Genomic DNA, 15,042 nt, shown 5'->3' with positions numbered 1-15,042 from the left:
CAATGTGGGTGTTTGTTTGGTTCGATTATGATGCTGTTTTTCGTTGTTTGTTATTTAACTGTGCAGATAAACAAAACATGCTATTGAGCAAGATGGCAGGCTTCCAGGGGCAGTGGTGCAACTGGCAGCAGGAATTTCAAAACCCATTTGCAACATGGAACTGTAACACTCGGGCGTGAGAGAAGTGTACATGTAATGTGAAGAGAAGCTGGCTAATCTCACCCCCAAATCCATCATGGAACAGAACAGAACAGAACATAATAGAATAGAATAGAATAGAATAGAATAGAATAGAATAGAATAGAATAGAATAGAATATATTTCTTCTGAATGAACTGTATACTACAACTATACTCTGTCTGCGTCCCACCAAAGGTATAAAAGATAAATCAAACAAAATAAAAATAAATATGAAAATCAAACAGAAAATATTATATACAATATAGACAGTATCAAGCTGAATGGTGAATCAAAGTACAGTAGTTCAATCATGTTCTTTCAGCAGCATTAAACAGTGCAGATGTGTTTTTAATGGGAAGCATTCATGATTTAGCAGCCCTATAAGCGAGATTTCTCAGTAATCAGGATCAAAGTGTCATGCTCTGCCTGCCTGGTCCTCATGTTCTCGCCCTAGTGTGGGTCTAACGAGCCACTAACGAGTCACACCTGTTGCTTGCTTCGTCCTACCTCTCGTTTCAGCTCTCGTGTCTATCACTCCAGCTGCCTCTCCCAGTCATGTGCTCCCCAGGCCAGTCATTGATGTCGCCCCCTGTGTGCCCTCAGAGTTTGCCTTGTGCTTCAGCCCAGCCCAGTCCACATCTTCCTCTTTTGTCCCCTCGTGGTCCTTTGAGTTTGTCCTGCTTCTGCTTACCTTTCCCCAATAAAGCCCTTTTCATTCCCGCTACGCTCGTCCTTGCCTCCTTCCTTACCCAGGTGTGACACCATGAATTTGTCATATGCACAGTCACACTTCCCTTCTGGTTAGTTGGTAAACACAAATCAAACGCAAAAAATGAAGGTGCTGCAAAATGACAGTAAATGCAAGTACACAGTAGAGTAAACATGATCCAAACGTTATTAATACTGCAAAGGAGTGGAGAAGTAAGAGAGTGAGATGACTGGCCACTCCTAAGCAGCTCTGTAAATTGGTGTCTATGTGTTCTGTGTGTGTGCCCTGCAGTGGTCTGGTGTCCTGCAGTGGTCTGGTGTCCTGGGCGTGGCCTGGTGCCCTGCAGTGGCCTGGTGCCCTGCAGTGGTCTGGTGTCCTGGGCGTGGCCTGGTGCCCAGGGTGTGCCCTCACTTCTGTCATGTATTTCCTAAGACTGCCTCGAGGCTCATCAAAATGCCAGATAAATAGTTATGGAACAGAATGGATGAATGTCCAAAAATTGGAGAGTTCAATGGAGTGGGGAAGGATGAATCTTCGTCAGCCCCCCCCCAACAGTTATTTCATTGTTCTTCAAATTCAGCAATGCACTGTCAAATGCATTAGCATGATTAACAATAGTAATAATCATCAGTAGTACCATACAGGTCACCTGCCAAGGTAAGAGCATCGCAACAATGTAACTTCTATGTTGAGTGATGGGCGGATTCTAATCATGTGGATGCCTTTTTGATAAATGGGACAGGGCTCTTTCGGGAAGAACTCCTTCATCATGAAGCACAGTACTGTGGTGACGTTGCTATTTAAATTGCCCACAGTGTTTGTCTGTCCTGTGCCTGCTGAAGGTGTCACCTTTGAGGGCATCCCTGGTGTTGCACCCTCAGCCACCTGGATGAGGCTCCAGGCCCTCTGCCAGTCCACCAGGATATTCATATTCATATTATTATTATTATTGTTGTTGTTCATGTTATTCTCTTTATCATTTTATTATTTTATTTTTGTTATTATTATTATTTTTTTTTTTTTTGGAGAAATCCTTTTCACTGTCTTCAGACGCATGTGGATGCCACACACACGAGTGCCCATGCGTACCGCTTAGCAAAGTTCTCCATGTGCACATTTATATTAAAAGGCAAGACAACACATTTCAACATGAACTGTTTATTTTTTCGGCTGCATGACAAACATTCGTAAGAAGAGAGCAGACTGAGGATATCCCAGAATATCATACAAACACCGTCCTAGGAGGTGGAGACATCGAGCGCAGACGATGCAGGTCCGCTGAGTCAGGAGACAAATTTCGTCAGAAATATCTCACTCTTCTTCCCAGGCTCTTCTCTTTATTTTCAATGACTGTGAATAAATGACTAGATAGTCTTTCTGGTTGTAGTTGGGGTGGTTGGGGTTGTTGATGGTGTAGTGGTTGGGGTAGTTGAGGGTGTAGTGGTTGGGGTAGTTGAGGGTGTAGTGGTTGGGGTAGTTGAGGGTGTAGTGGTTGGGGTAGTTGAGGGTGTAGTGGTTGGGGTAGTTGAGGGTGTAGTGGTAGATGTTGTGGTAGATGGTGGGGCATGTGTAGTGGCTGGTGGAGGAAAGATGGCAGCCAGAAGGAGCTTGAGGAGCTGCTCTCGTGTCAGGTTGGAAAAGGGGCCCCTTCTTGGAGGAAAAGGGAACCTTCCGTGCATCTGAAGAGGAGATAGAAAGGGTTTCATAGAAGTGGCAACATAAAAGGGGATGATTCTCTAAGAAGGTCAGAAGATCACAGTAGCCATTTTGTGTTACTACAGGCAAGAACATGACCTAAATGAAATGTGTGTTTGGTCATCTTCAGACAGAGGTGGAAAGTTCAGGTCCAGAGAGTTAAAATCCAGACCAAGACTTGAATCTAAAGAGTCACAGAGTACTCAACCGGTTGGCTGGAACAAAATCTTGGTCTCAATTTTCACTTTCTGGACTTGAATTTTCAACCTCTATCTTCAGGAATCTCGATCATGAGATATTTCTGAAGCTGTCACTGGAAAGCTTGGATATGTGTGTAAATCTGGAAAGAACCAGCAAAGCTTCTCCCGAAACGATGCACCCACCTCGTCAGAATCGGAGCCAGAGCTGTGCCCTGAAGGGTGATGCCGATCTTCAGCCTGAGTGGGCGCACACATCACACGTCAATCACGCACGTCAATCTCACATGTCAACCAGTAATCCTTAGCAACCCAACTACTAAATGAGGCGCATGTTCCACGGTCCTTTGCCAAGATACTTACAGGAAAAGCAGTGGAGACTCCAATGAGGAGCACCAAAAAAGCGAGACTCTTCATGATTCACCTGTTTGCTAGAGAAAGCATCCAAATATAAAAACGACATCAGTACTGCATCAGTTATTATAGGCTGCATACACTGCATACATTCATCTATGCAAATGTTAGCTGTTCGGCTATTACCTCTGTTCAGGACGATATCAAACGAAGCTTGATTAATGTCGCTCTGAAGATACGCAAGCGTCAGTCCTCTTTATATAGACACTAGAGAAAAAGCTGATTATGATGTCACAATGGTGACGCTTATTAATTGCGTTATGCTTAATCCCTCTTACAAATATTTAATATTGTGAAATGTTGAATTGCAGTGTGTGGGAGAGGCTAAGGGATCATTTGGGAGGATTAATAACCAACCTTCCTTCCTTATCTCAGTCAATTTTGAGGAAATCTGTAATATTTCCTAAAATCGATCATTACCGATCACCATGTGCTTATTCCCTTATCACTCATGCAAGAGAACCTCACAGATCAAACCGCGGCTGTGATATGCATGTATTTTAATAGGCATCAATATGACATTGAGGATTTGTATCATTGCATGTGAATCCTCCATGAAATCCCTGAAAGAGAAGTGAGTATCTATGGAGCACACTCTTGCCTAACTATGATCCCAGCAGCCTGTGAAATACGCCGTTTGTTTATTCAGATCATGCACGGTGTTTGTTGCGCATTACAATTCTTTCCCAAGTGAGATCTTGACTGCTCCTCTTGATGTTTTTATCGTCAGTCTTTAATCACTTAAGGCATGGTATTGCAGAGGAGATTAGATGACTGACAGTTGAATAACCGAGTGACTTAACAGTCCCTGTGAGAACAGACGAATCCTCACACCCAGATATTACACCTGATTTAACGTAAAGGTGAATGTTTTGACATAAGTATTTCAAACTTCTTTAGCATTCTGACTTTCAATTTTATATTTTTAATTACGTACTATAGCAAAGTATTAAGATTATTACTATTTAATACATTTATACCAAATGAGTTGAATTTGAGAAAATTCTTCTTTACACAGCGTGTAGTTAGAGTATGGAATAGTCTTCCCGTTAGTGTAGCACAAGCTAAAACCCTGGGTTCCTTTAAATCAGAGCTAGATAAGATTTTAACAACTCTGAGCTATTAGTAAAGTTCTCCCCAAACGAGCTTGATGGGCCGAATGGCCTCCTCTCGTTTGTAAATTTCTTCTGTTCTTATGAATGTATTTAGTCGGCTGAGAATTTACAAATGAAAATCAGTGGAGGGTACAAAAAAAAATCATATTTACGTAAAATTTTATAGCTCAAACAATAATAATTTTGTGTTGAATGCCAATGAAATTTATTTTTATGTTTTAGTTAATTTTCCTTAATTTCACTTAACATTGCTCTGAGAGTTAGAAGGTCACGGGCTCAGATTTTATGGGCAGGAGAGAGATGTCACCATTGGGCCCCTGAGCAAACCCCCCCCCCATTTGCCCCAGGGACTGACTGATCCTGCATTATAAATTTATGTCACTTTTGGATAAAGGCATTTTGTAAATAAATGTAATCCTTCGTTGTGGCATTAGGTGCTTGTGGGTTCTCACCAATGGTCTGGCACCCCCTCCTTAGTACCCCCTGCTCTCTGGGACGGCCTCCCGGCTCTCCGTCACCTTGCCCCCACGCCGAATAAGCAGTTATGCAAGACAGGTGGATTTATTATGGTTTCCCAAAAAAACGCCAGAATCCCACCTATTTGAAATCCACTCGACCCTTGGCTCCCTGCCCTCACAGGCTGGCTAATCGCTCATGCGGCCATGCAGGGCAGTCGCACGGCTCACGCCCAGCTGATAATTGGCGCCTGACGAAACTGCACGGGTGTTACTCAACACCTCCGGCCTTTTTTAAAGAGAGCCGCAGCTCAGAAGGCTGCATAGCCCTGGGCAGGACACACCAGGTAAGGGTCCCGGCCGCAGGTGTGCATCTCCCGGCCGCTTATCGGCATGCTAGCAGCATTTTAGCATCGCTAGTTAGCAGTCTGTGGGATATTTGTCTGTAAACTTTACGGCGGGCGCCTTATTTTTGCCATTGGGACATTATGTACAGTAGGTAGATGTCAACTTATGAACATGTGGCTTCTGCATGGTTATTGTGACTTTGTGCATCTGTCTGGCCGGTCCTCCATAGAGGCCCTCAGACCCTCACTTTTTTCTTTTCTTGCAGAGAAATACACCATCATGAACCTCTTGCTGCTGTTGGCTTTGTTTTTCACAGCTGTTGCTGCCGGGGTGAGTATCTGGGTATTTTCATGCTTTCTATTGCATGTCATCGAGCACTATCTGTTAAGCAGGTGCTCAGATGGATAATCTTATTGAAATGAACCAGAAGAAGTGACTTTGATGAAGACTGAGAAATTCTGGTCCATATAGATCTTCAGCCTTCAAACTTGACCTTGAATAGACAACTGTCCTGCAGGCAAAGGGCCACATCTTATGACCTTATTGGTAGCTGCTTGGATGGTCTTCGGAGAAGTTTTTTGACCGTAGATCTGAATTACTCCAGTAAAAATGCTCAGCTCTCAGGCATTGTGAACGTAAGGTAAGATAATAATTTAATGACAGTCAAATCTTCTGTTCTCAGCCTTTTCCTCCAAGAAAGGGGCAGCCAGGTGGGCCCCCATTTGGTGGTCAGCAAATGGGAGGATCAATGGACACAGGTAGACCAATGGGAGGATCAATGGACACAGGTAGACCAATGGGAGGATCAATGGACACAGGTAGACTAATGGGAGGATCAATGGACACAGGTAGACCAATGGGAGGATCAATGAATTCAGGCAGACCAATGGGAGGATCAATGAATTCAGACAGACCAATGGGAGGATCGATGGATTCAGGCAGACCAATGGGAGGATCAATGGATTCAGACAGACCAATGGGAGGATCAGTGAATCCAGGTAGACCAATGGAAGAATCAATGGGTACAGACAGACCAATGGGAGAACTAAGCAATCCAGCTAGACCAGTGGGGACAGGGGAAAGGAAACCCCATCTGCCGGGGGTAAGGTTTTAATGTATAATGTTGATTACTTTATGTCAGCTATTAGCTCATTGAAATAATACAATTGAACGTCATTTCTTCTGATGTTCAGAAAGAGCAAAGGCCACCCAGGTCTCAGGAATACCTCAGACTGGGGCCTTGGGGCGGAAACATGGGCGGGGAGGGAGCAGATCCTCAGGAATATTGGAGACATCCCATGCAGGTGATCTTGAAATCCCTAACCCTCCTGTGTATGATTGAACGGCACGTGTAGGAATAAGCAGATGAATAGCTCAGAATGGAATTTCCCTGTAGCCTTAATCCTCTGTGCTCTTCACCACTGTAGGGTAGGAACAGCAGGCAACCAACCAACTGGGTTCCAGTTAACAACATGCAGGCTTCTGCACAAAGGGGGCCCCCAAACAAGCCACCAGGGGCCCACGAAGGTCTCAGGCCAGGGGGCCCTATGCCAGGTCATCCAGATATGAGGAATCCCAGCTCCACTGTAAGTAGAAGGCTTCATCACTGAAGTTCCACATCAGAGGTCCAATAATCAGAGGGGATGGGACCCGATTTTAGGACATTAGCCAAAGAGTCGTTCATAATTCATTCATTGTTCATTGGATTTTCCACTGGTGCTGATATTCATTCATGAATACCACCCTGTCAGACGAACTGCCAAACATATAATGTATTTAAAAAGCTGTTATCATTATTGTGTTCTAGGATGGTCAGAAATTCTTCCCCATCATCCAGGTAACGGTACAGTTACATTTGCTTACCTTTCAAATGGACACTGCACCTGAGCGTATTCACATTATATATGTTTGTTTGTTTGTGTTTGCAGGCAAATAACGTGACCCTCCAGGTAAAAAGCTCAGAACACTATTTAATTATGAGAAATGCAATTGTCCTTATGTTATTCAATGCTGATTAATGCATATCCAACTACTTCCCATGTGCAGAATGCCAGCCTGTACCATTTCAAAGAGGTAAAGTTACTTTATTCTGATTTTGTTTTTATTTGAATGATTACAGCCAACATTTAGCTTGTAATGTATCAGCATATTGGATCCTTGTATGATTATCAAAATATGGGAATTACATTTTTATAATTTAATTTGCAAAGCAGTTATGTTATTGTTCTGTTTTTCTTCTTTAATATTTGTTGTTGATTGCATGCTGTTTCACTGTCACAGGGTGAAAACATGTTTCTCCTGCCCAAGGTAGAGAACACGTTGCGATGGTCTTTCTGAAATAATCATTCGACATGTACTTCTTGATTGATTATCTGCTGTTTCATTTCTGCACACTAAATATGTGCATATTCTTTAATTCCCAGATTCAAGCAGGAGTTCCTCAACCAAAGGTATCCCCTCCTGCTTCATTCCCTGACAAATTAATATATTAGTCATGTGACTCTCATTGGCTTCTGTCTCTATGACAACATAAAAAACATCTTGATGGTGGACTAAGTCATTGAGTTGATAAATAAGTCAATGCCCAGTATTGTATTAAAACATAATGGGAGAGAATTAACCTCTGGATGTTTCCAGGGAGGGGCAAATGCACCACAGGAGATGGGGGTATGGATAATCTTTTATTCTTTGGTCTAAACAATACATAAATTATGTTTTGATTAAAAATCAGTTGATATATTTTTAAGTGTCCCATCCTCTTTTTCAGTATGGATATGGATTATACGGACTTCAGGTAGGTTACCCACTCTCAAACATCTCTGCATTTATCGTGCTGCATTATGAAGCAGCAATTCAAATGTGCATGACAACAAACAGTGAAACGCAGCCTCTAATTCTGTGTTTCATCTCTTTACTTTCAGCCATACCTGAAGGTTTACTTTAGCTCCTCATCTCCGGTAATTTTTAAAACTTTTTTTTAAATTATACACCATTCATTTTAGTTGCAGTATCTGTTCTGGTACCTTTTGCAGTATCATAACATTTAAACAAAGTAAGTCTCTCAGTCTTTTCCCATGAAAGCATTATACATTTTTGAGACAGATGCTTTAGTGACTTATTAGCCAATAGTGTCAATATTAGCAGCCTCCGCTTGTAAGCATATACACCCCTCATATTTGTTTGTTTGTTTGTTTGTTTCAGCAAACAGTTTCGTACGAATATGGAATTCTAAGCCCTGTGAGTAAAGCAGCCCTTGTTTCCAAATTTTGGTAAATTATACATATAGAAAATACACAAGAAATGAGAGTGCACTGTTTCTACCAGGATGCACAATTAATTGCAATTAATTAGCCAGACCAGCATTGCACATGTTCTGCACCGGCACTTAGCACCTTAGCATAAGCGGTTTGTTGATACCCTATAGGTAGACAAAATAATTTATGTGTGTATCAGATACATGCGTTAGTGTATCAAATTCATGGGACTTTTTGGCCCCCAAGTGCAAATATCAAACTCTGCTAATCACTTGATGCTTCTTCAGTACCTGCCCTGTTTACTAAACCTGAACTCATCGGACTTTAGAATCAGGAATAGAATTTTAGATTACTTTTGGCGTGGTAACCAGGTACTGTTCAACCTAAGATGAACTAATAGTAGTCCTCTAATTATGCTCTCCTTTGTCTTTCCGTAAAGATCCCAGCATTCCTAAAGGTAAGTTAATAACCAGTCCAGGCGATGATGAAAATGTTGGACCGTGACTTTATTTGTCTCTCAAAACTCAAGCACACTACCGATGTTTTAGGCCGAGCCGGACTATGACTTCTAAGATGTTGGAAAGACAGGTAAGGCTACACCTATTACTGATCATCACCACACACTTCTCAGGCTCATTTGATATTTGATATTGAAATTTGTCCAATGGGTAAAAAGCTCATTAAAAGCCACCCAAGAACTAACAGAGTCGTTTTTTTTTTTTAAATGAATGTCACGCTCAAATCCTGTTTGACCAATCACCAGCCGCATACCAAATGCCAGACTCTCAAACCTTATAAAGCTAACTTCAAGGGTCGTTCATTGTTTTTAAATGCTTGTTTGTTCTTCTGTTTGTTCCCTTGTACAGAGTCATTGCCTGAGGAAAAGCTGACCAAAAAAAAACTGAATGAAAGGAATACCTAATTCGAAATGTTTAATGGCTTGAGTAGTCAGATATGTATAGTCAAATATACGCTAATAGTGTTGGCTGGGACTGAGTGAGTTTGGTGTGGTAGAATAATAGCTAGTCCTGTTTATCGCATGTGTATCTCAAAAGCTCATTTAATTGTAGGCATTAAAACTTTCTGCAAAGCACATAATAGTGTCTGACTGTCTTGTTTTTTTAGTGTGTGAACATTGTGGGACAAAGGTGATGACAGCATGTTTTTAACAAAAAACAGACTTTATTGAGGAAAGAACAACATTAAATGAGATCTGGGATTCTTTAAGATACTGCTATTTTGATAAATTGCCATAGAAATGTAAGAAATTATCCAAACCCAGAATTTTCTTTACAGGTAAATGCTTTCTTGTTCTGGTATTATAAGTTACTATTATAACAATCGGTAGTGAAAAACACAAAATCAGATCAATGTAAAGTTTAAAGTAAGACAGACCAAGGTTGTCAGGTTATGGTGGGAACATCTTTCTGGAAAAGATCATATGAAATAGTTACAAAGGCATGCACAGGATGTATAATGATGTCTCATTTGTAAATACCATCACGTTGTGTGAGAAGTAGTTTAAAACTGTCACGACAAACAAGTGCTACATGAAACGTAAAATGAAAGGACGTTGGTCCATAATTTAAGAAACATTCACCTCCCAAGAGTTCCTGTCATTATTTCATCCTATGGTTCAAACACAAAGGAGGGGTTTGGAACCTGAGTATAGATGGACATCAAGAAAAAAGGCACATGAATGAGGAAAACGGGAAAAACTGGGAACATGATCTTGAGTAATATCCTGCATAGATAGATAAACGGGTCCCTAGAGTATCATGATAACGTTACATGTCAGGGTGACATCGCTTAGGTACCTTACCTCTGTGCCTACAGAATCTCCACGTCTGCTAGGAGTAATGTCTGACCCCGTTCCAAAATCTCTGTTAGTATTTCCCTACAGAGGGAACATCAACCATTACTGAAGCTGTTATTATAAAAAAAATAAACTGCTAACGACACTTCACTGGTGTCAATCTGTGCTGATCATATAAAATCACAAAGAAAAGAAAAAGATGTGATCTGTTTGTGCATCTCGTTATGAAATGTTGAAGTGAAACACCTTTACACTTTATATTTAGAATCTATAGGTTAATAATGGCAGTTTAAAATTAGCTAGGGGCAGCCTGAAAGCCGAACGGCATGACTGGGAACAGAAGCGACCCACGTGGTGAGCACGTACCTGCAGGAGGTTTGGTATTGGAGTCGTCTGCTCCAGGTTCTGCCTGCCGTTGGGCTGGGATGGTTGTAGCTGGACAAATGAAGGATTCCACTGTGGGTATCCAAATGAGAAATAGTAGGGGAAGCCCTGGAGAAGGGATTAATCGTGGAGGTTTGTATTCAATAAACATACCATGGTAAATGTTGCACCTCCATGTTTCCTGGCAAAAACTAAATATATGATGTCAAAAATTGATACTCGGGTCTCAAGGCTCTTGTCAGCCCTAGATTTTGGTATGGATGGTAGGAAGATGTCCCTACCGATATTGTGGGAGTACGGTGTGTGCTTAGTGAAGGAGAGGGTTCAGAGGCTAATTTTGTCCATACCAATGTTGAAACATATGTCCTTGGTCAGCAGATACCTAAGATAATTTCCTCAGCAAATAATGAGTCTCCCTGGGATAATCGCTAATTTGTGTTGTGGTTAGTCATGTGACCGGCAGTACCTGTCCTCCAGGCCGTTGAGGATACGGAAAGGAAGGGTAATACTGCGGGATCATCTGGAGGAGACGGAGGAAGTTAGAGAGGAGACAAAAAGCAGACAAAGTGGGATGTATTTAGGGTTACAGAGTCAGCCTCAGCGCACCTGGTTAAAGCCTTGCTGTGGTTGCTGGGCGACCGTGGCATCGAGTGGAAGGCCGGGCTGCTCCTGTTGGGGGGGGGGCAGGAATCCTGGGGGCACTTGGTTGGTCTGAGCAGGAAGCAGCACCGGAGGGGCCTGGGGCATGAAGGGTCCTGCCAACTGAGGGTTTAAGGGCACCAGCTGGGGGGGGAAGCCCAGGTCAGCCGGTTGGAGTCCAAAGGAGGGCAGGAACGGTGTCGTCTGCGAGGAGAGAAAGCAGGAAAGGAGGAATAAGCAGAGCTTCCCTGATACATACGTTCATCATTTCTTCTCTATAGTCAATCTAGGAGATTCAGATGGTGACGCGCCTGTGCTTGACCAAAGCCGATGCCCGAGACCGTCAGACCATTGAGTCGGACAATCTGGGGGACAAAGGAGAGGAAAACATCAAATTTAGGTCAACGTAAGGCAAAGGAGAATCAAGTGTTTACATTTAAGCGTGATGGGTGTGATATAAATCAATGAAGAACAAAATAAAATTAATAAAATTCATTTGGGGTGCCTTGGAATTCGTGAAAATCAATCAAATACAGCACTGGGGAAAGGGGAGAAGTGCTGTACCTCATTACTGTTACTCGCTAGAAATCCAAATTGCGGTCGCAGTATCTGAAAAGACACGGAAAGTATTAAGTACGTATTTATGTTTCATGCCAGTAAAGGTAAATATACATTTAGCTACAAAGAATTCTGCAAAGAAATAGCAGTACTTACAGGAATCGCCAGGCACTGACTCAGCAGGCAAGAAATGATCGTCACGATTTTCAGCTTCATGATTTCCCTTTAAAGGGAATGAGAGATTATTTATGATATAGAGTAACAAAGATTCTCTTCATAAACAGGAGAAAATGCCACCTTTTCACCGCTTGAAGTGAAATTCCTTGCCCTCTTGGTGACTCCTAACAATCCAGTGAACACCTTCGCTTTTTAAACTTGAACTTATTCCCCCGTAGCCAATCAGCTCGCAGGCCTAGCGGCTGTGACACATGGCTGACATCACCACGCTGGTCTGGAGGCCCAGACAGCTCACCATCAGCACGGGTCAGCTGTCCTGTGGCCAATTACAGCCTGCCTCTCCACCAGACGGCACCTGTAACTTCTACTTAGGTGGGCTGAACTAGGCTTTTTTGTTTTCATGTGTATAAGATCAGGTGTGATTCAATTTTCCAATTTTTCCATTTTAATTAGCCAGTAATGTACCAGAGGGTTTCTGTCTTTCTATATTTACTCTTCTACTCCTACAGATCAGACCAACCATCCAAACGCCATGGCTGCTTATATCTAGTACAGGGTCATGGAGAATCCGAAGCCAATCCCAGTAAATATGGAACATATATCAATTTATTAAAGCAAGTGTACTATGTTATCTTGAAATATATTCAAGCCTGTTTATATAGTGATATTTGACTGTTTGTATAGCTCGATTTCCATGTTCACATCTTGTATATACTGGAGTATTAGACAGAATGGTGAGCGTTGATTTCTTGAGCTGGGTTTGGATTTTCACATGATGCTTGATATGAGCTGTGATTAAGGTTAGCTAGCAATTAGCTAGAGGTCTGGAAGGTGGCACCCTGGAAAGGTATAGTGCAGTCGCAGCAGATATTTCCCACATCCTGTTGCGAGAGGTCTGCGCATCACCATGGAGACCTATTAAGGTGGTGCACAGTCATGCCGTAATCCACGATTGCGGTGTTACATCAATGGCTGGGAGCGAGTGCGCCTCGGGTTTTTCAGACATGAGTTTTTAGGGATTACCATGGCCTGCTGGAAAGTATGCTGCTAAGACGTCACCCCAAGACAGGGGGCGCACTACCTGAGAAGATTCACTGCAAGCTAGACATTATGAGATTAAGACATATGCTATCCTATGTTAAAGTGATTTGCTGTACAAAAGTTATCCATATTCCAAAGCACAGGTGATGTTTTAACAGATATTTCATTTTGTAAAATAGATTTTTAGCCTGAACTTAGCTAAATACATATGATATGCATTCCAAACTTCTGAGCCGGTATTGAACACAAGGCGAAGAGAGTCATGCTGAAACAGTCTGCTCTTTTACAGTGTATTATATATTATACTGTAAATAAACCCTGTTGCTCTGAATTTGTATAATAATTAGAATAACATTATGCATCATCTCTGTGGCTTTCAGCACATTACAGCACTAAAAAAGGACGTAACATGATCTAGACGTCCCTCTGTGTTTGCATTCTACTGTATGTTTCTGGCACACCCGGTTTAAACAGACATGATCAAGAGAACAGTGCTGTATGAATCAAGTGCACTTTATTCAAATTCAAAATAACTTTATTTGTCCCTGAGGCGCAATTAAAGGCACACAGGTCAGTTGAACAAGGACACAATGACGTAAAGTGTAACATTATTTATGACATGCTACCCAAGATGCAACTCTGTACGAATCACACAACGTACATAGTATCAGTGTCTATACAACCCAACAGTACAAGAATCTGGAGAACCTGAAAAATGTTTTTATTTTTATTATGGGAGATTTTTCTGTAAATCGACTTGACATCAAATTGGGCCGTCAGTTTTGGCACTGTGACACAGAATCCCGACTGATAGATTTTGTCTGCATTTTGTCTGCCAAGGTTTATCACTAGGGGGGAGTGTCGCTCAGATTTTCTGCAGCATTTCAAAGCAAGAGCATTCCAGCTAAAAAGAAATCAAAATGCAACATCAGATGTCCACATGTTCAAAACCATATATGGAGCCACCACTGAATATGCCATCAGTGTTTTTTGTAACATGCAAGCACGTTGTGTATCAGTGTACCACTAGATATCACATGCGAGTGAAAATATCTCACCACACCGATAAGTGCTCTTCCTTATGTGAGAGAGGGTCAACATTTTACAACTTAAAAAATTGTTTTAATCTACCATGCATCAATTCATTGATCTTTAGATGTCAGAACTAATTTTTACCCTAGATCAACACCTCTACCCTACATGTACACTTTTGTTAAAATGTACATTAATGTACATTTTAAAATGAATATAGTATATAGTTAGAGAAAGTTCATTAAACTATGACACATGGTATTAAGCCCTTAAAAAAAATCAGTCTCAAAAATCTCTGTTATTTTGGTGAACAGTGTTGGCCAAACCAGAGTATGTGATTACTATACTCCTACATTACAATATTGCTGTAAGTGATCACTACACTCTGACACTACAGTAGAACTGTAAATGATTTTTATACTCTGATACTACTAGAGCTGTAAGTGATTACTCTCACATTACTATAGAGCTGTAAGTGGTTACTATTCTCTGACATTTCTGTAGAGCTGTAAGTGATTACTATACTCTGACATTTCTGTAGAGCTGTAAGTGATTACTATACTCTGACATTACTGTAGAGCTGTAAGTGATTACTATACTCTGACATTTCTGTAGAGCTGTAAGTGATTACTATACTCTGACATTACTGTAGAGCTGTAAGTGATTACTATACTCTGACATTACTGTACAGTTGTAATTGGTTTAGCAAAAGCACCAGAAGAGAGAAGACACAAGCATTTCACTGCAAGGCATTGTGGGATATTTGATCATTTATTTGACATCATCAAAGACTTTCACTGCATAACATAATGCCTAAGCAGAAGCTTTATAGACAGTTATATTGTCTTTATTCAACCACAGTGAGCCATCTTGTGTTCTATTACAATTCCCGTGTTCCTTCTATCCCGTCGGTTCACCGTGCTGAAGGGCCCTTCCTAAGGAGGAGAAGACGGATATTGTTAAGCTTCTGACACTCATTGAAAGCTGAGCGTTTAGCATGTAAATCTCCATGGCTGTTTAATATCCAT

The 15,042-nt window shown here is 41.6% G+C and overlaps 2 protein-coding genes and 1 long non-coding RNA gene across 3 annotated transcripts; 1 reads left to right on the top strand and 2 right to left on the bottom strand.

Annotated features, from left to right (window-relative positions):
• Positions 1-2,067: 2,067 nt before the first annotated feature.
• Positions 2,068-3,359, bottom strand: LOC111837252 (uncharacterized). The gene is made up of 4 exons (XR_011985906.1): positions 3,322-3,359; positions 3,145-3,212; positions 2,968-3,021; positions 2,068-2,568 (listed from the first exon to the last, which is right to left on the bottom strand). It is a non-coding gene; the product is annotated as an uncharacterized lncRNA (long non-coding RNA).
• A 1,651-nt stretch (positions 3,360-5,010) lies between these two features.
• LOC111837369 (uncharacterized) lies at positions 5,011-9,448 on the top strand. The gene is made up of 17 exons (XM_023799387.2): positions 5,011-5,112; positions 5,379-5,443; positions 5,796-6,215; positions 6,307-6,417; positions 6,541-6,699; positions 6,921-6,950; positions 7,042-7,062; positions 7,160-7,186; positions 7,394-7,420; positions 7,537-7,563; positions 7,751-7,780; positions 7,881-7,907; positions 8,035-8,070; positions 8,315-8,350; positions 8,807-8,824; positions 8,916-8,955; positions 9,234-9,448. Exons 2-16 carry the CDS (start codon positions 5,393-5,395, stop codon positions 8,937-8,939), a joined length of 1,044 nt encoding a protein of 347 aa, XP_023655155.2. The 5' UTR covers positions 5,011-5,112; positions 5,379-5,392; the 3' UTR covers positions 8,940-8,955; positions 9,234-9,448.
• Positions 9,449-9,711: 263 nt separating this feature from the next.
• On the bottom strand, positions 9,712-11,980 carry odam (odontogenic, ameloblast associated). Its single transcript, XM_023799276.2, has 8 exons — positions 11,921-11,980; positions 11,518-11,571; positions 11,174-11,410; positions 11,034-11,087; positions 10,550-10,675; positions 10,190-10,264; positions 9,968-10,029; positions 9,712-9,794 (listed from the first exon to the last, which is right to left on the bottom strand). Exons 1-7 carry the CDS (start codon positions 11,978-11,980, stop codon positions 9,997-9,999), a joined length of 639 nt encoding a protein of 212 aa, XP_023655044.2. The 3' UTR covers positions 9,712-9,794; positions 9,968-9,996.
• Between the last annotated feature and the right edge of the window lie 3,062 nt (positions 11,981-15,042).

The sequence above is a fragment of the Paramormyrops kingsleyae genome, chromosome 25 (assembly GCF_048594095.1).
Source record: "Paramormyrops kingsleyae isolate MSU_618 chromosome 25, PKINGS_0.4, whole genome shotgun sequence".
Lineage (NCBI taxonomy): Eukaryota > Metazoa > Chordata > Actinopteri > Osteoglossiformes > Mormyridae > Paramormyrops > Paramormyrops kingsleyae.
The sequence above is the reverse complement of the archived record's forward strand: the minus strand, read 5'-3'. Positions and strand labels throughout refer to the sequence as shown.

Coding starts and splice junctions, on each gene's coding strand:
- LOC111837369 (XM_023799387.2), top strand. CDS start 5,393: ATGAACCTCTTGCTGCTGTTGGCTTTGTTTTTCACAGCTGTTGCTGCC. Junction 5,444..5,795: donor TCACAGCTGTTGCTGCCGGG/GTGAGTATCTGG, acceptor TTCTGTTCTCAG/CCTTTTCCTCCAAGAAAGGG. Junction 6,951..7,041: donor AATTCTTCCCCATCATCCAG/GTAACGGTACAG, acceptor TTGTGTTTGCAG/GCAAATAACGTGACCCTCCA.
- odam (XM_023799276.2), bottom strand. CDS start 11,980: ATGAAGCTGAAAATCGTGACGATCATTTCTTGCCTGCTGAGTCAGTGC. Junction 11,088..11,173: donor CACAGCAAGGCTTTAACCAG/GTGCGCTGAGGC, acceptor CGTCTCCTCCAG/ATGATCCCGCAGTATTACCC. Junction 10,265..10,549: donor CAATACCAAACCTCCTGCAG/GTACGTGCTCAC, acceptor TTCCCTCTGTAG/GGAAATACTAACAGAGATTT.